This window comes from Mobula hypostoma, chromosome 24, assembly GCF_963921235.1.
Source record: "Mobula hypostoma chromosome 24, sMobHyp1.1, whole genome shotgun sequence".
NCBI classification, from domain to species: Eukaryota; Metazoa; Chordata; class Chondrichthyes; order Myliobatiformes; family Myliobatidae; genus Mobula; species Mobula hypostoma.
In genome coordinates, this window is record NC_086120.1 from 36,457,068 (window position 1) to 36,481,424 (window position 24,357).

At 42.0% G+C, this 24,357-nt stretch overlaps 1 protein-coding gene across 5 annotated transcripts in view; it reads left to right on the forward strand.

Moving 5' to 3' along the window:
- The window catches only part of LOC134337378 (transducin-like enhancer protein 4), a 279,756-nt gene that overhangs the window by 138,709 nt on the left and 116,690 nt on the right, over positions 1-24,357 (forward strand). For 3 of the 5 annotated variants that reach the window (XM_063032339.1, XM_063032342.1, XM_063032341.1), the window contains exons 7-8: positions 3,029-3,224; positions 11,137-11,159. In XM_063032339.1, coding sequence (XP_062888409.1) covers positions 3,029-3,224; positions 11,137-11,159 — 219 coding nt within the window. The remainder of the gene's footprint in view (positions 1-3,028; positions 3,225-11,136; positions 11,160-24,357) is intronic. The other 2 variants (XM_063032340.1, XM_063032343.1) reach the window with 1 other exon arrangement.

A 24,357-nucleotide genomic window follows, 5' to 3' on the forward strand; every position in this document is an offset into this window, starting at 1 on the left:
AATCAATTCAGGCTCTTAAACAAAGCCCTGTGTACTCTCCCTTGTGGATGAGAACATCCCCAAGAGACCAGTTTGAAGGAAACCAGGGAAATATACTCTGGTGACCGACTAATAATTATACTTCAGCCCAGTAATTTCAAAATTTAGGTGTAGCCCCCCTGGCCAGCCTCAGGGTCGCTCGGCTCGCTGTCGTCTAGGGAAACAGCCCTCGGTCCCACCAAACTGGGTAATAGTTTGTGTGGATGCTGTGTGATATACCCCACCCCGCCCAAATAACAGACAATACACCAGATACAATTAAATGATTTACAGTTTATAGATATTACTGGGACTATATATTTAATAGAGAATAAAATATAAAAGGAAAATAAAAGGCGCCACACTTACCAAAGTTCAATCTCTTCTTGCACAAAAAAGTTGGAGCACAGGACCCTCCTTCTTCACCCTGCGACCCCTCGGACCACCTCAACCGGTTCGCCTGGGAGCAACAACGGTGGTCGACAAAACGGTCCACACGAGTCCGTCTCCGTCTCCCCTCCTCGCCGAACGCCCCGCTCGGGGTCCGACCCCATTAGCAGACTCACAGCACCTGGTCCATTCTGTCTCTCTCTCCCGCCTTCTGCCTCAAAACCCCGCACATACAAATCTTCCAGATACACCAAAGTCATAACTACTATCCCAATTGGTTCGTAACATCCGCTCATCACCCCCTAACCCACAACAAGCTGCTAGTGCAAAGCTTTCTCAGCGTTTAACATAACAAAGAAGCATTCCCGATTATAACATAACAAAGAAGCCATTTTAATTAGCCTCTGCAGTAACATAAAAGACGAAACCCCCTTACATAGGTACATAATAAAGATGATGAAAGGTTAAATGGCCTGTGGGGCTTTTATAACATTCGAGTAGTTTACATTCAGTGATCACTGAACCTAATAAAGTGGCCTCTGAGTTTATGTTTATGGTATTCTGCTGCAATCCGTCCACATCAAGTTTCAATGTGTTGTGCCAGCACAGATGCTCTTCTGCACACCATTGTTGTAAGGGGTGCTTATTTGAGTCACTGTCAGCTTGAACCAGTCTGGTCATTCTCCTCTGACCTGTCTCATTAACGAGGCATTTTCACCCACAGAACGGCCGCTCGCTGGATGTTTTTGTTTTCCGCGCTATTCTCGGTAAACTCTGTGCATGAAAATCACAGGAGATCATCAGTTTCTGAGATATTCGAACGGTCCCATTTGACACCGATAATCATTCCACGGTCAAGGTCATTTTGATCACACATTTCCTTCCCATTCTGATGTTTGGTCTGAACAACAACTGAACTGCTTTAACATATCTGCATGCGTTTATACACTGAGTTGCTGCCATGTGATTGGCCCATTAGATAATTGCATTAACGAGCAAGTGTTCCTAGTAAAGCAGCCCCTGAGTGTAGTCATATAATTTATAGAAAAGATACAGAGTGGACAGTGGTCCCTGCAATTCTTCGGGATGGCCCCCACCTACTTAACAGGAGCAACTGCACGATTTCAAGTTTACCTAGTGCATGTGCCCAGCATGAACCTGATGGAAAAGATCTGTTGTAACTGACTTGAACAATATCACGAATCAGATAATTTTATTTGTGCCATATATCTCCTTAATATAATTTACATAGCAAAATCCCACTGCTGCTTGCTCTACATTCTAGGGGACATAAGACACAGGTATGCCATTGGGCCTGCCCAATCTGTCCGACTTGGGGCTCCCATCTTTCCATATTTTTTAAAATTTGAATCTTTCAATGTAGCTCTTTGTTCTCTTCTTCATCACAGGTATGTCGATTCTCCCTTTAAAGTCATCTATACCATTCACTCCAGCACCCTTCATAGAAATGAGTCACATTCACACCTCCCTTTGACTGAAATGTTTCTTCTGAAATCCCAGTTGGAGCTGGTGACTATGATTAATGTCCCCTTGTGATGCTCGACATTCTCCATGTACTCTCCCTGTAATAATGTTTAATCGTGTTAATGCAGTCTGTACATTCACATAATCCCACTCCTATCAGGGAAGAGGCTATGTCGTATCCAATGCTAGGACCACCAGACTCAAAAACAGTTACTTTCCCCGAGCAGTAAGAATAATCAACATCTCCACCCACTCATCCCGAAACATCCCTTAGTACAACTACTTCATCGTTTCCTGTCATAGTCACCCTTGGCACAGACATTTCTGTACCTAGTGTCACTTTATGTACATGTAATCATTGTTTGTATGTAAGCTCTTTTATTTATTTGTATTTAAATACATTTAAAGTATATTTAGTTTAAAGTCCTGCTGAAGAGTCTTGGCCCGAAACATCAGCTGTACTCTTTTCCATAGATGCCGCCTGACCTGCTGAGTTCCTCCAACATTTTCTGTGGTTACCAACATATGCAGATTTTCTCGTTTATTTAGGTTTATTGTGGGTTTTTTAAAATTGTATTCTTTATCTTACTGTGTTTTATATACTGCTTCAGGTGTTGTTCCCCTTTACACTTTTGTGTACTGGAAGTGACAGTATAAAATCTTTTGGGGTGGCATGGTAGTGGAGTGGTTTGTACAACACTTTACTATACAGACAACCCAGGTTCAATTCCCTCTACTGTCTGTAAGGTGTTTGTGTGTTCTCCCTGTCGCTGCTTGGTTTCCTCCAGGAGCTCCAGTTTCCTCCCCCATGGTCCAAAGACTCACTGGTTGGTAGGTTATTTGAGCATTGTAAATTGTCCCATGAGTGGGTGAGATTAAATTGGGGGATTGCTGGGCGGCGTGACTCAAAGGGTCGGAAGGGCCTATTCGGTGCTGTAGCTCGATAAATAAATAAATAACTGAATCTCGAATCTCTATATTTTTGCTTTTGAAAGAGTTAATAAATGCAAAAGGGTACCTCTCTTGCTATTGGCCATCTCCTCTGGCACGATAGAGAATGATTTCTGTCATGTGATTTATTTATTTGGTGTAAACTTGTCTGATCTGCTATTGACATCAGCATCCTTACTTATAGCAGCAGCAGCTCCAGCACCTGTCCCATCATGCACCTCCAATTCCACTCACTCCACATCCGTCAGGACTCCAGCCTACGGGGATTCCTTCCATTAGCGGTGGCTCAGGCCTCTTGGCTCTCTCCAGTGCCCTCGGCGTCCATGCACACTTAGCGATGAAAGACGATAAGAATCACCTGGACATGGAACATCACAGAGGTAAGAGACCACAAGTATCTGGCCAGCTTCACAGAAGACTGGAAAAGTCGATCTTCTTGTGTGAGCAATCAAGCTATTTTACAACCAAGCTGATCTATTAAAATTGCAGTAAGAGGTTTGGCAGGAGAGATGTTAGAAAAAAATATATGCGTACATACTAAATTGTTGTAATCCAAAGGAGTTTTTAAGGTGAATAACTTAAGACCTTTAAAAGGATACGAGACAAGTAAGATTGAAGGAGCAGAAAATGGTAGATGTTAGGGTGGGAGAAGCTCATAAGTGACACTTAACCTAGCAAGGATCAGTTAGACTGAAAGATTAATTTCCATGATGGTACAACTACAAGGAGTGCTGTCACAGGAAAGCAGCTTCCTTCATTAAGGACCTCTACCGTGCAGGTCATCCTCTCTTCCCACTGCTACCATCAGGAAGGAGGTACAGGAGGTTTAAGTCCCACAGAACCAGGTTCAAGAAAAGTTATCACTCCTCAACAATCAGGCTCCTGAACCAGAGTGGATAACTTCACTCACCTCAACACTGAACTGATTCCACAACCTATGGACCCACTTTCAAGGACTCTACAACTGACGCTCTCAATATTATTTATTACTTATTTATCTATTGTTTTCTTTCTTGCAAAATTTGTTGTCTTTTGTACATTGGTTATTTGTTCATCTTTGTGTAGTTTTTCACTGATTTTATTGTGTTTCTTTGTATTTACTGTGAATGCCCACAATAAAATGAATCTCAGAGTAGTGTATGGTGACATATATGTACTTTGATAATACACTTACTTTGACTTTCTACTTTTTAACTCTGAATTCCAGGTTATTTCTTGATTGCAAGCTTTGCTGAGGAACAGATAGCCTTGAGCTGGTTGAGTAATGAAGTCGCTTCTCTGATTCAGTCCCAGCCTGTATCACCTTCATCTCACAATGCATCCATGACCTTTATAATTCTGAAACACTGAAGCCGTCAAATTTGATTCCAGAGTTTTTCAGCTTTCCTTTATCACTTCCTTCCACATACCCGCTGCCCTCAGCATGGAGGGTAGACCACACTACAATTGCAATTATCTTGAATGGTAGCATCGTCAATAATCATTAGATTTCCAATAAAGTAGAATAGCAGCTATCTAAAACCTTCATGCAATGCTACTTTGAGAATATTTGTCCATTTTTCCTTATGACTGCGGAATATTTTGAGATGCACAGCACTTGGATGAAATACCTATGTCTATGCACCAATCTCTGGTGGGTTGGCTAGTCTGAAACCAGAGCATAGAAGCCATGTTGGGGCACATTTCCACACCTTCTTAACAGCACACACTCGAATAGTGAGGTCCTGAGAGGCCAAGATACGGAGAATCCTCATTTTTTGAGGTGGTATTTTGGTTGCAGTAGCTGAGACTGAGCTTATCTGTGAAGCATTGGTCCATTTTTTTGATAAGGTGTTTAGAGTTGGTTTTCTTAGAGTCGTTCAGCATGAAAGCTTCATGTGTCAAGGCAAGCCAAAATTTACAGCAAGGTCCAGATTTAGGCACTAGCAATATTTCCATATATAAATGGAATGACTTGTGTCTTAACATTTTAGTAAATTACACATTTTGTTCATCCTCTATCAGGCTAGCCTACAGAATAATTAGTGCTGAAATGCATGTCTACATATGAGAGGCCATTCAGTCCCTCAACATCCAAGTAGTGTACGCTATTGATAAGCAAGCATACTATTCCTGGCATGGTTTATGTGTAACAGAGGGCAAAGTTCCACCCCATAGAATCATAGGTTAGATGCAGAGGCAATGAAACGAGAAGGGAAAAGATACTGGAAGATCTGTTTAGAATTCCACGTGGTGAATTAGTGTTGGTTTTTTTATTGTCGCATGTATCAAGATAAGTGAAAATCTTGTCTTGCATACTGTTTATACAGATCAAATTATTACACAGTATGTTAAGGTATGACAATAATAATGAAAAATAAAGTGTAAAAGCTACCCAAAAAATGCAGTGCAGATAAACAAAGCGGAAGATCTTGAATAACAAGGTAGGTTTTGAGGCCAAGAGTTTATTTTATTGCAAAGAGGTCCATTTAAGAATCTGATAACAATGGGATAGAAGCTATCCTTGATCCTGGAGGTATGTGATTTTAGGTTTCTGTATCTACTGCCTGACAGGAGAGGGGAGAAGAGAGAATATCTGGTGTGGTTGAAGTCTTTGATTAAGTTGATTGCTTTACTGAGAAATAGGACAGAGTCCATAGAGGAGAAGCTGGTTCAGGTGACGTGCTGAGCTGTGTCCACAAATCTCCGCAGTTTCTTATGGTTTTTAATCTTGTGACCAAATAAGGAAAACTGATGAATTTGGTGTTACTTGTAAATTAGGAAGGGAAGTATAGAAAAGTTGAACCAAGGCTAAAAGGGAGATCACCTAATGGTTGACAATATTTCTCTTGCATCACAGTTGGAACTTAGCTGCCTAAGCAGGAGTTATAGTTGAGAGAAAAACATTCCATCATGAAAGGCTTTGGGGTTTATACAGTGTTGGTCGAAGTGAAAGGAAGCATGCACAGAAAATAATGGGAAGTCAAACTACACAGGGCACAGTTTTCATAGGGGTGGCTGAGAGTCAAAACAGATAAAAACATATACACCGCCCCACTCAAGGGAAAACTTGTAATTTTTGCAACTCTCCCGGAACCAACCTAGGTTACTTTTAATTGCCTAGGTGAAATTTCCCATATCGTGCTTGGAATGATTGTAATGGTAGAGAAACTTATCAAAAAGTAGAATTGAGATGAATAGTTTTGTTGTGCTTAGAATCTTGGTCAATAGTTATCTTCATTTGGGAACATTTAATATTGGAAAGTAAATTCTTTTTTACAATGCTTTCTAGATTGTAGTTGACAATTCAAATAATGAGATATTTGTACCAGATATTGGCAGTGTTCCTGGCTCCTTTCTAATGGACGTCAAAGTTAAGGCATTGTCTCATTTCTCTTCTTTACTTGTTCTACCAGAATATATATAAAATATATGGTAAGGGACTTCACTACCCAGGGATCAAAGGGCTTAAATTGGAAGGTCTGTAAGTGGGAAATACCAATGCCCAGGAACAGAAAAGGCTACTGAAAGTGGTGGATACAGCCCAGTCCATCACAGGCAAAGCCCTCCCCGTCTTCGAGCACATTTACAAGAAAGCAGCACGCACCTTCCAAGACCCCACCATCCATGACAAGCCCTCTTCATACAATCACCATCAGCCAGAAGGTGCAGAAGTGTTAGATCTCACACCACCAGGTTCAGGAATAATTATTGCCCTACAAACACCAGGCTCCTGAACCGGTGTGCACAACTTCAGTCACCACTACTCCGAACTGATTCTACAACCAAGATATTCACTTTCAAGGAGTCTTTACAACTCATGTTCTCAGTGTCATTTATATTTGCACAGTTTGTCTTCTTTTGCACACTGGTTGTTTGTTGGTCTTGTTTATGTATAGCTTTCAATAAAACTCTATTGTATTTGTTTTTCCCCTGTAAATGCCAGCCAATAAAAAGAATTTCAGGGTAGTTTATGGTAACATGTTTGCACATTGATAATAAATTTAATTTCAACTTTGAACTATGATGGTCTTGGAATTACCCAATCAGAACTTTCAGAGCACTGGGAGACATTTACATTGTGACAGTAGTGTTCAGTGTGACCTGACTATTTCTGCATTAAATTTCATTAACTTTCATCCTCCTTGTGTTTTGAAAAAGGGCTCAATATAGGGTGGAAATGTGCCCTAGGACTAACACAGTAACACCTTTACAGCCTGCTTATATGCAGTTAAAGTTCTGAAGGAAGTAGCTGGAGAGGTTGCGGAGGCATTAACAATGATCTTTCAAGAATTGGTAGATTCTGGCATTGTACGGATGACTGGAAAATTGCAAATGTTACTCCGCTATTTGAAAAGGGTCGGAGGCAGCAGAAAGGAAACAATAGATCTGTTAGCCTGACATCAGTGGTTGGGAAGTTGTTGGAATCAGTTGTTGGGGATGAGATTGCCTGGAGGCACATGACAAGGTAGGCCAAAGCCAGCATGGTTTCCTGAAAGGAAAATCCTGCCTGATTAACCTACTGCAATTTTTTGAGGAAATTACAAGCAGGGTAGACAAAGGAGATGCAGGAGATGTGGTGTACTTAGATGTTCAGAAGGCCTTTGACAAGGTGCGGCACATGAGGCTGCTTAGTAAGATAAGAGGCCATGGAATTACAGGGAAGTTACTAGCATGGGTGGAGCATTGGCTGATGGGCAGAAAACAGAGAGTGGAAATAAAGGGATCCTATTCTGGCTGGTTGCCGGTTACCAGTGGAGTTCCAGAGGAGTCGGTGTTGGAACTGCTGCTTTTTACGATGTATGTCAATGATTTGGACAATGGGATTAATGGATTTGTGCTAAGTTTGCCAATGATACAAAGATAGGTGGAGGAGTGTGTAGTGTTGAGGAAACAGAGAGACTTAGATAGTTTAGGGGAATGGGCAAAGTGGCAAATGAAATACAATGTTAGAAAGTGTATGGTTATGCACTTTGGTGGAAGAAATAAATAGGCAAACTAGTATTTAGATGGGAAGAGAATTCAAAATGCAGAGATGCAAAGGGACTTGGGAGTCCTTGTGCTCCCAATGTTGCAATGTTGGCATTCATTTCTAGAGGTATAGAATATAAGAGCAAGGATGAGATGTTGAGGCGCTATAACACTTGAAGCATTGTATGCAGTTTTGGGCTCCTAATTTTAGAAAGGATATACTGACATTGGAGAGGGTTTAGAGGAGATTGACGAGAATGATTCCTGGCAGCTTTTGGGCTATATTCCCTGGAGTTCAGGAGAATGAGGGGGGGATCTCATGGAAACATTCCAAATGTTAAAAGCCCTGAACAGATTAGATATGGCAAAGTTATTTCCCATGATAGAGGATTCTAGGACAAAGGGCACGACTTCAGGATTTAGAACAGAGATGCGGAGAAATTACTTTAGTCAGAGGGTGATACATCTGTGGAATTTGCTGCCACGAGCGGCTGTGGAGGCCAAATCATTGGGTGCATTTAAGGCAGAGATAGATAGGTCCTTGATTAGTCAGGGCATCAAAGGGTATGGGGAGAAGGGAGGGGTGTGGGAATGACTGGAAGATTTGGAATAGCCCATGATTGAATGGCGGAGCAGACTCGATAGGCCAAATGGCCTACTTCTGCTCCTATACCTTATGGTCTTATGGAAATATCACTTGTCCAAGGAGAAGAAATATCATAAGGAGATCAATGCCACTTACTGGGCAACCTGTACATCTCAGCACAAGGAGCAGTGTCAGTAACAAACAACAGAGTCACTAGCAACATACATCAAAGTTGCTGGTGAACGCAGCAGGCCAAGCAGCATCTATAGGAAGAGGCGCAGTCGACGTTTCAGGCCGAGACCCTTCGTCAGGACTAACTGAAGGAAGAGTGAGTAAGGGATTTGAAAGCTGGAGGGGGAGGGGGAGATGCAAAATGATAGGAGAAGACAGGAGGGGGAGGGATAGAGCCGAGAGCTGGACAGGTGATAGGCAAAAGGGGATACGAGAGGATCATGGGACAGGAGGTCCGGGAAGAAAGACGGGGGGGTGGGGTGACCCAGAGGATGGGCAAGAGGTATATTCAGAGGGACAGAGGGAGAAAAAGGAGAGTGAGAGAAAGAATGTGTGCATAAAAACAGAGTCACTAGTTTGTGTAGCTCGCCCCTACAGCTGAGCAGAACCACTGGTGAATTATCGGTATCGGTATTACTACGGGCACGGAAAGTACAAGATTTTCTGACAGGTTTGGAAGCTCCATCTCCTTCCCCACTATACAGCTGCAAGGACTTACAGGCCCTGGTGGAGACTCAATACATTTCTTTGTTGTTTCGTTTTCTGTTTATCCTCTCCTTGCTCGGAGCTCGTGCTGTGAGCTTGCAGGGGTGGTGATTGAGAAAACGAGGTATGTTGCAAGTAGACAGAATCAGAATCAGGTTTATTATGACTGACATATGTTGTGAAATTGGTTTTGTGGCAGTAGTACAGTGCAGTACATAAATTACTATAAGTTACAAATAAGAAATATAAAAAAGGACAAGCACTTCAGCAAATGAGGTAGTGTTCATAGGTTCATGGCCTATTCAGAAATCTGATGACTAAGTGGAAGAAGCTGTTCCTAAAATGTTGAAAGTGTGTCTTCAGGCTCCTGCGCCTCCTCGCTAATGGTAGGAACAAGAAGAGGGCATGTCTTGGATTGTGAGGGTCCGTAGTGAAGAAAGCCAGCTCCTTGGTGGTGTGGGTGTGTAGTGCCCATTTGGAGCTGGCTGAGTTTACAAACCTCTGCAGTGTTTTTCTGATCCTGTGCATTAGAGCCTCCATACCAGACCCTGATACAGCTAATCAGAATGCTCTCCACAGTACATCTGTAGAAACTTGCTAGAGTCTTGGGTGACATACCAAATCTCCTCAAACTGCTAATGAAGTACGGCCATTGTTGTACCTTCTTTGGAATTGCGTCAATATGTTGGGCTGAGGAAAGATCTTCAGAGATGTTGTCAAGGTGTTGGAGCTGCTCACCCTTTTCACTGCTGAGTCTTCGATGAAGACTGCTATGCAGTCTTCAGATTTCTGCTCCCTGAATTTCGCTATCAGTTCCTTGGTCTTGCTGAATTTGACTGCAAAGTTTTTGTGACCAGTTGTCGACCAACTCTCCACAATGCAGAGCATGATCTATCACTATTAAGGAGCCCTACCTGTATTAACTGTATCTATTTGAGTAAAGGAGGCTGAGGTCTGCACAAATAGAGATCTTTAAAATGATGGAAGATTTTGACGGAATACATGCCTGTGGGCAAGAGCCAAATGAGAGGACAATAATCTAAGGCAGTGGTCAAAAACTCCAATAGAATATTCAGAAGAAACTTCTTTAGTTGAAGAGTAGAGAGAGTATGTGTCCTGGTCTCTCATAAAGTGCTCAAAATAAAAGTGATAGGTGGTTTCAAAGGAAGATTGGGGAGATAAAGAAATAGAAGGTAATCCATCAGATTCAGATTGATTTGTTTATTGAAACATAGAGTGAATTACATCTTCTGCATTAATAGCCAACACAACCCAATAATGTGCTGGGGCAGCCTGCAAGAAGATTTTGGATAGATTTAGATGATAAAAGGTGGGGAGGCATGAGTCAAGTTTAAACACTGACATGGACAGGTTGTGTTCAATAGCCTAATTCTGTATCATGTATTCTATATGATGTCCACGTATCTAGGTGTGGCTCAGTGGTGTGATATAACATCCTGTATAAATGTGCAGTTTATGCACACGTAGTGTAAGGAGCATTTTTGTTTGGCCTCACTCGGCAGTGCAGGCTGGTTCTCCATGCAGGTGTTTCACACTCTACCCCAGGTGTTCCCAGGTTTGTGTCTGGTAGATGCAGCCTCTACTTCATACCATGAAGACCTAGCATGCAGAAGGCTCACAGTTAGAGTGTTAGATCTCTGAAGAAGAATTCTGTTGGACAGAACTCTGTGGATGTAACATGTCAATTCCTGGTGTCTCTGGGCAGAGGGATTGCCCAATAATTATTCTGGTATTCTGTATGAGGGCCATTGAGTGCATGAAATGAGTCACTAGGCAGGATTGAGATTTAGAGAAGGTAAAAGTCTTTCATGGTTTCCATGCTGTGGTCATTGTAGTTTTGCTGAAAATATTGGGTAGTTTCCCCAATAAATTAGATACAATGGGGAGCCACGTAGGCCAGAATGATTTTGAATGTGATGCTGTGCTTGATTTTTAAATTTTTCCCTAACTAACCTGTTCTTTTCTGATTTTTCCCCTGCCCTCAATCTTCTGCCATTCTTCACCTGGACCCCATCCAGACCGAGATCGTGATGCCAGTAGAGTAAGTCAATTTCTACATTGTATTTTTGCACTAATGTTAAGATTTGTGAACTCAGCTCAGGCAGTTACACACACCTATGGGCCTTTTGGATTTCACCCAGAGACCAGCACTATAAGAACATTATCTGGGACTGGGAGGATCACAGACTGAACTCCACCGCACTGCAGTTTAACCACCCTCTCCTTCTATCCACCACTAACAGCTGTCTAACATTGCAACAGTGCATGCACCAACTAGAAACAACTAGGTCTTAAATATACCCAGCACTTAAAGAAAATCTGCAGGCATCACCACCCCAAGGTCCATACTGTTGATCGTGCCTTCACGAAGCTACACTGTGGAGTTTACAGGGTCAGCTGAAGATATGGGGACATGTTACCAAAATTTTTGCAAGCTCAAGTTGTGAAGTATTCCTGACTAATGCATCAACACACTCACAAAAAGCACCCAGAGTTTTAGCAGTGGCAATAATATGACATGATCAAAAATGCTGATATAGCCAGTATATTTTTTTTTAATTAATGATAAGTTGATGTTGTAAAACAAGCCCAGGATTTATTGCCCTTTTTACTTGCCCTTTCTTGAACATCAACACTTTGCGTGATACCTTGTTCAATGCTTGCTAGGCCTTTTCTATATCATTTTTTTGGATATGGAGTCACATACAGAATGGGTAAACATGGAAGATTTTGTTTCTGCTAAAGGCCATTAGTGAATTAGATGGCATTTCATAACAATTTTCTGGTTATTATGGTGGGTTATTCTTTAATTAACTTTAAATTCCTCAGCTGTCATGGTGGGATTTTAACGGCATATTCTGGGTTTTAGGATTACTAGGACAGTAATTTAACACTTAGAGTGTTGTACTTCTGTGTTGGTAAAACTGAACAATTAGCTGCATTACACAGCACAATTTCATTATTTTTTGGGAAAAAGATTGTGCATAAAATATATTCCTGGTGTTTATCAATTGGGCAGTGTAATTAAAATTTCTTTGGGTTGTTTGTCATTTTTAAACTTCGTAAAATAGCATTTATCAGGGTATTTTCTTTTGTTAATCTCATTAATCATTTTAGAATCCAACATAAGCCTTCCCAAAGAGGAACACTCTGCAATGAATAACTGGTAATTTTGCCCTTTGATTACCCGTGTTTGCAAAGCCTAACTAAAATGCAAAACTACTTGTCCCACAATACAATGGTAATGAAGTTCATGATCAATCACAGCAATTGCTTTCCATCACAAGGTCTTCAGCAGACTAGCGAAGAGACAAGGAGAACCAAAGCAAAACGGAAGATGTTGGAACCACTCGGCAAGTCAGGCAGCACCTGCAGAAAGTGAAGCAGTTCATTTTTCTGGTCCAGGATCAGAAATCGGGGAAAAAGAGAAAAATAGTTCTTGATAGCAGAGGAGATAGGGGAGGGATGGGTTGATGTTGTTGATATTGGGAATATTGTTGATAGTATGGCACTGTTCCTATTAAATGGGTTAATGTAATGTGTTAATAGCAAGTCTGTGGAACTATACTATACTGGCCAGACTATACAAACTGTATATGAAAAATCAAGTCAAAATGATGAAAGTGGAACTGGCCAGTTCCAATACAAGCTTGGAACTTTGAAGTTCAAAGAACATATATATATATTTTCTTGTGGGTATCCACAGTAAATTCAAGAAACACAATAAAATTGATGAAAAGACCACTCTCAACCAATGTGAAAAAGACAACAAACTGTGCAAAACAAAAGAAAATAAAGACATAATTATAAATACATAACAATAAATAAGCAATAAATATCGAGAACATGAAATGAAGGAGTCCTTGAAAATGAGTCCATAGGTTCTGGGAACATTTTAGTGAAGGAGTGAGTGAAGTTGAGTAAAGTTATACCCTCTGGGTGAAGAGCCTGATGGTTGAGGGGTAATAATTGTTCCTGAAATTGGTAGTGTTATTCCTGAGGCTCGTATATCTTCTTTGTGATGGACACAGAAAGAAGAGAGCATGGCTTGGATGGTGGGGGTCTCTGATGATGATGCTGCTTTCCTGCGAAAGCACTCCATGTAGATGTGCCCAAAGGTGGGGAGGGCTTTACCTGTGATGGACTGGGCTGTATTCACTACTTTTTGTAGGCACTTCTGTTCAAGGTTATTAGTGTTTCCATACCAGGCGTGATGCAACCGGTCAATATACTCTCCGGCGCATGTCTATACAAGTTTGTCAAAGTTTTAGAGGACAAGCCAAATCTTTGTAAACTTCTAAGAAAGTAAAGGCTGTACTTCCTTTGTAATGACACTTGCATCCTGGACCCTCTGAAACAACAGCAAGGAATTTAAAGTTGCTGACCCTCTCCACCTCTAATCCCCCATGAGAACAGGTTCATGGACCTCTGGTTTCCTCCTCCTGAAGTCATTAATCAGCTCCTTGGCCTTTGCTGACATTGAGTGAAAGGTTGTTGTTGTGACACTACTCAGCCAGACTTTCAGAGTCCATCCATATGCGAATCAAGCATCACCACCTATGATTCGGCCAACAGCAGAGGTATTGCCCGCAAACGTAAGTATGGGTTTGGAGTTGTGCCTAGCCTCACAGTCGAGTTTAAAACGAGTAGAGTAGGGGGCCAAGCACACAGAGTTGTGGTACACCTGTACTGATAGAGACTGTGGAGGTCATTGTTACCAATCTGAACTGACTGGGGCCTGCAAGTGAGGAAATTGAGGATCCTGTTGCGCAAAGAGCTATTGAGGCCAAGGTCTTGAAGCTTATGGATTAGTTTTGAAGGGACGATAGTACTGAATGCCAAGCTGTTTTCAATGAAGAGCATCCTGATGTATGCATCTTCACTGTCCAGTTTTTCCAGGGTTGAGTGAAGAGCCAATGAAGTGGTATCTGCTGTTGACCAAGTCACTTCTCAGGCAAGAGCTGATATGTTTCATCACCAGCCTGTCAAAGCACTTCCTCACAGTGGATGTAAGTGTTACTGGACGATATTCATTGAGGCAGATTAACATGTTCTTCTTGGCCACTGATATAATTGAAGCCTGCTGGAAGTTACCTCAGACTGCTGAAGAGAGAGGTTAAAGACACTGGAGAACACTCCAGCCATTTGATCAGCACATGTCTTTAGTACTTGGCCAGGTACCCCATCTGGGCAGGATGTTTTCAGTGAGTTCACCCTCCTGAAGAATACTCTCACATTGGCCTCAGAGACTGAAGTCACGGGGTTATCAGGGGCTGTGGGAGTTCATGAAAGTTCCTCCATGTTTTGATGACCAAAATGAGCATGCAAGGCATTGAGCTCATCTGGGAGCGAAGACTTGTTACCTATGACACTTGGTTTCACTTTGTAGAAAGTGACAGCGTTCAAACCCTGCCACAGCTGTCGAGCATCCATAGGTGATTCAGGTTTGGTCCGGAATTGCCATTTCGCACATGAGATGGCTTTTTGGAGGTTGTACCCATACCCCTTGTATCTTCATCAACAGACCTGAATGTCACATATCTGGCACAGCATATTGCAGATCTCATGGTTCATTCATGAAACCTCATGTGGATAGGGTGGTGAAGAAAGCTTATGGTATGCTGGCCTTTATTAATCAGAGCATAGGAGTTGGGATGTAATGTTGAAATTGTATAAAGCATTGGTAAGGCCAAATTTGGAGTATTGTGTACAGTTCTGGTCACTGAATTATAGGAAAGATGTCAATAAAATTGAGAGAGTACAGAGGAGGTTTACTAAAATGTTGCCTGGGTTTCACGTCCTAAGTTACAGAGGAAGGTTGAACAAGTTAGGTCTTTATTCTTTGGAGCGTAGAAGGTTGAGGGGGGACTTGATAGAGGTGTTTAAAATTATGAGGGGGTTTGATAGAGTTGATGTGGATAGACTTTTTCCATTGAGAATGGGGGAGATTCAAAGAAGAGGATATGAGTTGAGAGTTAAAGGGCAAAAGTTTAGGGGTAACATGAGGGGGAACTTCTTTACTCAGAGAGTGGTAGCTGCGTGGAATGAGTTTCCAGCAGAAGTGGTTGAGGCAGGTTCGATGTTGTCGTTTAAAGTTAAATTGGATAGATATATGGACAGGAAATGAATGGAGGGTTATGGGCTGATTGCAGGTCGGTGGGACTAGGTGAGAGTAAGAGTTCGGCACGGACTAGAAGGGCCGAGATGGCCTGTCTCGTGCTGTAATTGTTATATGGTTATATGCTGTATGGTTATTCAGTGCTTCTGGTTGGGGAAGACCCTGAATGATTTTGTAGGGAGATGTTCATCTATGACTGTTTTATGAAGTCTCTGACAGCTGTGGTGTATTTGTTCAGATTCTCTGAGTCCTTGATCATGGTCTAGTCCACTGGCTTGAAGCAATCCCATAGCTGCTCTTCCGCCTCCTGCAACCACCTGTTTGTTGTCCTTATCTCTGGAGCCTTGATCTTAAGCCTCTGCCTGTATGCAGGTAGGAGGGGGACTGCCAAATGATCAGATTTTCCAAAATGCCATCTAGGCATGAAAGGTAGGCATTCTTAATTGCAGTACAGCAGCGGTCAAGTGTGTTGGAAACCCCTGGTGCTGCAGGTAATATGTTGATGATAACTGGGCAGAGATTTCTTCAAACAAGTCTGAATGAAGTACCCAACAATGCTTTGAAATGTGTCGAGTTAGGCTGTTTCTCGTTTGCTGACTGCGATACTCAGTACCTTGAATCCCCGCTTGACACGGTTATATTGGTCTCCAGTCAATTGATTTTCTTACCACGTGCAAATTAATTGTGTACTCTGTCCCTGATGTATAATTTTCTGAGCAAATTCTCTGTAATTTTCATTTTGAATGATTTGATAATAATTTCAACCATATGCATGAATTTTCCATTCTGTCACCCAAATAAAATTTCCCTGGAATCATTCCTTGACCTTAGTTGTGCCCTTTTAATTCCACAGGGCAATGTCTCCCGCTCTAGTAATTATGCTCTTCTGTTGATATGTGATTCGAAGCTGCAGGCTCCTGTATGTTGCCCTTGAGTACTCCGTTCAATTGTTGTCTTGTCCTATGCTGACAGACGTCATCATTTTAAGATTGTTGCCAGGTTCTGCCATACAGAAGTGGATTGATTTTGGACTGCAGCTAGGAAAAAGCAAGGATATTGAACTTTCCTTTTTTCTTATTCTGTTACAAAGCTCTTGTTGGTAACACAGCAAACATACTAGATGGTTTAGGATTTGAAGGGTGGCTTTAACAGGACCTGGTCCCTTAAGGCTACTGTTGATGTTGTGAGATTCAGGTACTTACATCTACTTTGAAGCCACTCAGATTTTTATGACCAGTTGCTGTCAATGTCAAGCTCCTAGTTGATGGTTGACTAATTTTATGCGATGAAGACTTGTGACGTCCATTGTATTTGACCATAGAAGTTTCATGGATTTGTCTTTAGATATGTCCTGAAGTGCTGCTCATTGTGAAGATGGCATTATTTTTTATAGCAATGTCTTCATCTTCATTGGCGACCTATAAATGTACTTGAAACATTGTATCCTTTCAGTGAAGTTGTATCCCTGCTCTTATTGAATTCAGGTATCCAGTACTGATGGAATGATATGTTTCCAAATCAGGATAATGCAGGACTTGGATGTGAACGTGTAATGTGTGAGTGGTGTTGCTCCCATGATAGGCAGTGCTTGTTCATCAAAGGTGGTAGATTGAGGTTTTAGGAGATGCAATCGAAGGAGCCTTGGTGAGTTGCTGCATTGTCTTTTTCCAGATATTGACCACCACAACAACTGTATTCTTGTTGTGGAGGAAGTGAAGATTTAGGCTGATGGATGTAGCCCTCCCTACCAAAATAGATTCAAACCTCCTCAAAGAGGAAAGTAAATTTATTATCAAAGTACATTTATGTCACCGTATGCAAACCTGAGATTTATTTCTGAGTGTTGTTTATGCTTCACTCATCCGGGAGATCTGGCAGTGGGTCTCAGCCAGTTGTGCTGCATAGCTTGTCAAAGAATTTTCCACTTAGCAGCAGTTCATCGGTGACTAATTGGATGTACGTACATTTCAAGGTATGCCAGGGATGTTTTACAGGAAATAAGCTTTTCATTTACTGGAAGTGACAAATATTCCATCACATCCCAGAATTTTTGGAAACACTTGAAGATTCAGGCAGTGACTCAATAAGCACAGTCTCCAGCCAAATACCTGCACCTGCAGCCACAACATTGTGGGGCTAGTCCATTATGGTTTCTGCTCAATGGTGACTCACGGAGTGGTGATAGGGGACACTGCTGAAAATGCATAACTTTTCTGCAAATCACAAGAATCTTGTGGTGTCTCACACATGCATACTTTTATGCATATGATAAAGATAAGAGGATCAGTGGCCTTTATGAAAAGCCTTTAAAACAGTTTTTCTTTCTTTATGGATCAGGAAAATTATGACTGAGTCACACAACATGGGAATATTGGCAAATGTTGTTGTAGGAAGGGAGATGCAAGAGATTGCAAGCTTTGGAAATATTAATACACTTGTTAATACACTTCAGAATCAGAGTCACTTTATTGCCAGTATGTGAAATATACATTAATTGATTGTGGCTCAGTGCCAAGCAGAAAATACGGGACAATAACATAACAGACAACACAATAGCAACCAACAATTTACAAGACAATAGTGCAAACAGCCACGAGCAATCAACAATTAGCAGAACGGTCACATGCACAAATGTCAATAGTCAAACTTAAATAAAATAAACTTACGAACAGATTAAATAATTATCAACAGAACAAGGAGAACGGGAAAGACCACTTAACGGATGTTGTGCAGAGACTGTTGGGGTATCATACCTGCGTGAGTTTTGTGAGCAGGTGGATAGCTGCAGGAAAGAAGATTCGGAGACGACGTGTAGTCCTGATGGTGATGGACCCTCCCTGATGGCAATTTGGTGAATGGGTGACTGCTAGCGTGCGTGGAATCAGCAGTGATTTTTCAACTCTTTTCTTTGCTCTGGCAAGGAGCAGATCTTTTTTTTATGTCTGTAGCTGATAGCCAATGATTGTCTCTGCTGCGTGCAGCATTGCTGAACCTGAACTTGGCAAGGAAGGGGGCGGTGGGAAGCCAGATAATGACAGAGGCGGTCGCAACACTGTCAATGATGGTAATACACTTATTGATCGCTGTGATGAATCAACCAGCCTGAACATTGGTCAGCCGTGCTTTCAGTAGTAGCAAGGAAAACAGGTCTATTTCCATAATATAAGCATCTTTTGTATACTGCACGTATATCTCTTGTGTATCTTGTGCAGAGCAGACTCAATGGGCCAAACGGCCCAATTCTATTCCTATATCTCATGGTCATATTGGGCCTGGGGTCTGGCACTGGCCTTGGGGCAGACGTGTTGGACAGCTTCTGTCAGATTTTTCATTTATCAGCGACTCTTCGTTGGATACAGGCACATTCCAAAACAGTTCAGGGGCATTTTATGGGAAGTAAGTGTTACATTTACAGGAAGTACGGATTATATGAAGGTATTTTAATATATTAATAGGTTTCTATTCCTTTACTTTTAGATTGCATATCATTTTAACACTACCAGTCCTCCAAGTTTTTTGTCGCTCAGAGTGACTTAACGTCCAAATGTGCATCATGTTCAGGTCTGCCATCACACCTGAATTTGCCAATTATGTTGCTCATGGGTAAGCAACACGGCTTTTAAAATTTTGAATTTTATGTTCAATTCAGCAATTACATCTAACCCTGTGAACTCTCACAGACGACTCTCCTCCATTTCCAGTCACTTGCTCTTTCCTGGGGTAAATCGTACTCTCTTTATCTGTGGAGGCTCTGAGTTTTGGAATTCCATTCATAAATCCCCCGTCTCCAGTTTATTCATCATTCCTTAAGATGCTGTCCACCCCAGCTTTTCATCATCTGCAAGATTATCTCTTTCGGTCATTGAGTCAGGGAGCACTACAGCACAGAAACAGGCCCTTCTGCCCATCTAGTCTGTACTGAAGTATTATTCTACCTGGTTTGCATCCAGGCTGTGGCTCTCCATATCCCTCCCATCCATGTACTTGTCCAAATGTCTCTTAAATGTTGCAGTCGAACCTGCATCCACCATTTCCTCTGGGAGCTTGTTCCACGCTCTCGCCACTAGACTCTCCCACAATTGGAAGCATCCTCTCCACATCCACGTCCACTCTATCTAGGCCTCTCAGTATTCACTAAGTTTCAATGGTGCAATATTTATTTTTGAGAACTTTGAGAACTCTCCTGTAAATGACCCGAGGACGTGTTTGTAGCAGTGGGAAATTTCAGCTCCTTCGCCTAAATTGCCACCTTACCCAGCAAAACACCAAGCCCTTCCTCTGTAGTTTCATAGACTGTCTGCTACAGTTTTCATTAACCTGGAGACAGTCAGAATCATCCCACAATTTCACATCCCTGTCTCTAACACCATGCACCCATTTTTCCACTGGTCCTGGTGCAGGACAATGGTAAAATCAAAATTTCAAACGGTGAATCTATGATCCAATTCTCTTTGCTAAACAGTATGCATAATGGCAATTAGGCAGTACCTATGCCAACCAGCCCGTCTTGCAAGAGGATTGAAGTTTAGAAATAGTGACACGTTGTTACGATTGTACAGTTAGTGCAATCACAATCAGAATATAATGTAAAGTTTTCGTCCTCATGTTCAAGAAGGGATACGCTAACATTGGAGGCAGTCCAGAAGAAATTCATTTGGCAGGTTCCTGGGGGCACGGTAGCGCAGTGGTTAGGACATTCCCCTTGCAGGGCCAGTTGGAATATTGGAGGTTCGATTCCTGCCACTGTCTGTAAGGAGTTTGTATCTTCTCCTCATGACTGAGTGGGTTTCCTCTAAGTGTTCCGGTTTCCTCCTCCATTTTGAGGGTGTACGGTAGGATTAGTGAGTGCAGGCATGATATTAATGGCACTGGAAGTGTGATGGCACTTGTGGGCTGCTCAGCTGAATTGATTTGCATTTCACGGTAAGTTTTGATGTACTGTACTTGTGACATAAAGCTAATCTCCCTGATGATGGCTAAAAGAATTCATCTGTATTTTTTTTTTGGAGTTCAGAAAATTGAGGGGTGATCTTTTTATTTTAATTAGCGCCCCAGAGGAGACCCTCCGAGTCAGGCTGAGCAATCCCCGACAAATTCGATTAACCCTAACCTAATCACAGGGCATTTTACAGTGACCAATTAATCTACCCGGTATGTCGTTGGCCTCTGGGGTGGGGGGTGGGGTGAAAACCAGGGAACCTGGGGAAAACCCATGCACTGCATAGGGTGGGCATGCAGACTCCTTACAGAACAGCAGTGGAATTGAACCTCTAACTCCAGAACGCTCTGAGCTGTAACAGTGTTCAGGGGTTACGGCAGGATAGACGTTGAAGTATTCCTCGCAGTGGGAAGGGAACATCATGACAGGATTAGAGGACAATCATTGAAAACCGATGTGGATTAAGAATTTCTTCTCAAAGATCATGGCGAGTCTCTGGAACTCTTTACCCTGGGGTGGTGTGCAAGCTGACTCACTGGAAACGTTTAAAGAGAAGCTGGATCAGTTTTGGAATGATTTTGAATGAGGGGCTATGTGGAGCTGAGGCATGGGGCAGATCATCCATGATCCTATTAATACGTGAGGCACCTTAGAAAGGCAATGTTGCCTACCTCCTCCTATTTTTTTTTGTGCTTCTCCAATCACTAAAGGCCACTATTACGGGAACTAATGTAACTGGGTAATGAGCAGGGAAACATCAAGGTATGGCAGGAGAGTGTTATGCAAGACATTTACAGGAAGTGCACATCTATGAAAAATATTAATCTATTAATAGGTTCCTATTTATATACACGTTCAATATACATTAATAATCAGATTTGTGCAAGACCAATACAATTCTTCTGGGATGTATTGAAGTGTATCATTATATTCTTAGTGGTCAGAGTTTAGTTGTTCGTCATTATCCACCCTAGATACCAAAAGGGGCGAAGGTTGACAGGAAAACCATGTGCCACCCTAATAATTGATAGCTGGCTTGCAAAATGAGCAATAGGGCTGGCTTTATTGTTCCCCTGCTGTACCGTACATCTGGTGACCTGATTCTGAATAGGGAAGGCAAAGTCTGGCTGCTATCCCAAAACTTGCTGGCTAATTTCCCGTCCCTTGCATCTGTTCTAGTGTTCCCAGGAATAGCCTTTTTTTGCCCTATTTTGGGAATGAGAAGGTTGCTGACCATCTGTGAAATCTCTGTTTATTTCTCCCACCTCGAAGCACTTGGACTGGCTCTGTATCTCTGGGGGTGAATTGTGCAGTGAAAGAAGTGATGCCTCCAGAATAAAGGACGCTCACTGTCAGTCATTCTCTGGATTGCAATTCAATGAGCCACCACCACTCAGACTTCAGGAAAGGTCTACTCTCTGGTGCGAGGTCTGCTGTTGTCAAATAAGCAATTCAACAGCTAGTTTTAGCTTTTTTAAAAAAGTACTAAAGAAAGGGTTAGAGAATCAAATGTGTTATGTTTTGTAACAATATATTTACAATAATGCTGAAATATTAAACACACAGCAAAATGTCTCTCCATTTTATTTTAAGGTTTCCACATTATATTACTAGGGGGAAAAAAATACACTGTGACTGCATTGCAAGTTCAAAAAAAATCTGTGTTCAGATGACTCCCAAAGGCATGGTGTTTCCCTGTCCACTGTTAGCTAACACTGTTCCTAGTTAAGAATGATATAGTTACAAAGCAGCTTTCCCCATTTCTTGGGTGTGGAGAGATCGGAAATAGAGATAGTTTCCCTTTCTTTTCAATGTTTATCTTTGAAAGTCGAAAACTATAGGTTGTGCGTTCAATTTAGACCCTTCTTTCAGGACATCCTGCCCAGTTGTTAGGCTGTAATTACTCTATAATAAGCTCTTTCTATTATAGACTGATCCTAATCTGTTTACAAAGTGAGTACTGTTTGATACTCAGTGTGTCCATGTCTGTTGCCTTGGTTACACACTGGCCCTATTTTGTTCTAATTCAGCCAGCGCTGTGGGCCATTTTGTGCCTGTTGTGAATACAAAATGGAGACCTCCACACTGGGGAATCCCTCATGCGAGTCTGGAAGGGAGGGGTATTTACCCAGTATTCTGGTTGCCATGTTCAACAAGTGTAGGAAGACAATAAGCAAGAGTGCTGAAGAGATGCCTCTAATAATTCCAGAAACAAGAGATTTTGATTGCAATTTTAGCCTGGAAAAGCTGTGCCTGTTTTTTTTTAAACACAAATAGGGTTGAGTGATTTGCTTTAGTAATGATGGCTGGGTTAGGGTAGGGAAATTTGACAAGAATAATGGGAGAATAAAAACAACGGGATTAATGTAGGATGAAAGTAAGTAAGCAGTTGATGGGCCGAAGGACCTGATAATATGCTGCATCTTTCTATGACTGACTAAATGGTGGGAAGATGTTCCCGTTAGCACATTTTTAAGGAATGCATATTTGAAGGTTTTAGGCAAGTCGTGCAGGAGCATGGAAGAAAAGCAGTCTTACCCCATGAGGATCATGGAAGCAGACATGATCCGAGCCTTCGAAAGGGGACCGTGTAATACTCGGTGTTGTAAGAAAAATTTGCAACACTATGGGCGAAGAGCAGAGTGATTGGCATTTCTGAGTTTGTTGGAACTGGAGCAGCCCAGACTCGATGGGCAGGATGTCCCCCCTGTGCTGTGAAAGTTCTACAGATCTTTTACTCTTTCAAGTGGAAACTATCCAACAGAGTTTCAACTCTAATGGGTGTTGCTGAGCATCAACGAAGAGGTCTTGTCCTCCTGTCACATACCATTTTAAGCAGCGTGGAAGATGCACGGACAGTAAATGGTAATTTATTGACTTAGAGGAACAGCTCAGATTGATCTATTTTCCTCCCAGTGTTTGGGCGTGGATGTCCCCAGAAAATGGTGTGCTACACAACGAATCTCTCCTGACCTTTCTCTCTGTCTAACCCAGGGGTGCGGGGGTAATTAAAAGCAGCCTATGATGTCACCTTATTGGTCTAACCCATGGGCTGACCTATTCTGTTTGCTTCGCACCCATGATTAAATATTCAAATTGATAATTATGCATGCTTTATAAATTGGGATTTGCCACATGCACACTGCATTTGTTTTTCATTTGCACGGAGTGCAAAACCAAAACTCTGCAAAATACCTGCTGTGTACACATATAAATAGACAGCTGACAGACCAGGCATTTGATTTAGGATTGCTGGAAGATGGACCACCTTTGTGTGTTATTATAGAAGTCCTCTGAGATGCTGGGTGGCACCGTAGCATAGTGACTAACTTAACCCTTTGCAGCACTGGTGTGTGGGGTTCACTTCCTGCCACTGTCTGTTATGAATTTGTCTGTTCTCCCTGTGACTACGTGGGTTTCCGTTGCGTGCTCCTGATCCCTCACACATCCCAAAGATGTACCGCTAAGGGATAGTAAGTCATAGGTGTACTTTGTTGGCACTGGAAGCATGGCAACACTTTCAGACTACCCTCAGATTGTGTAGGTGGTTGATAGAAACGACAATTTCACTATGTTTTGATGTGCATGTGACACATTGAACATAGAATGGCATAGTACAGGCCATTTGGCCCATGGTGTTATGCACGCTTTTAACTTGTTCTAAGATCAATTTAACCCTTCTCTCCCACATAGACTGCATTTTTTTCATCTATTGCCAACAGGGGTCACGGGGTGGGGATACGTCTCTACCAAAACAGGTGTAAGCCTCTCCTTCCCGTCACTGACCTACAGGTCACCCTTGGGCGAGGTGTAGCATCTGCCTACCCCCCGATCAGGGTCATATGAAGCCATGGGAACAGGTGGTGGATGGCCGTATGAGCAGCCGGTGTATCTCACAAGTCCAGGTTATGCAGCCACTGACGGCAGGTAGACAATCTCTGAAGAATATTGATAATGGCCAGGGTCACCCATCTTGTAAAGGCACCGCCTAGAAGAAAAATTAGAAAGTTTCTGTAGAAACATTGCCAAAACAATCGTGGTCATGGAAAGACCATGATTGCCTACGTCACATAACACAGCACATAGCAAACAAAATGCCAAATAACGCTTATCTTTTAATTCAAATGAAATATCTATTATGACTTGACTGAGTTATTTTCCATCCATTATTTCCTCTAACGA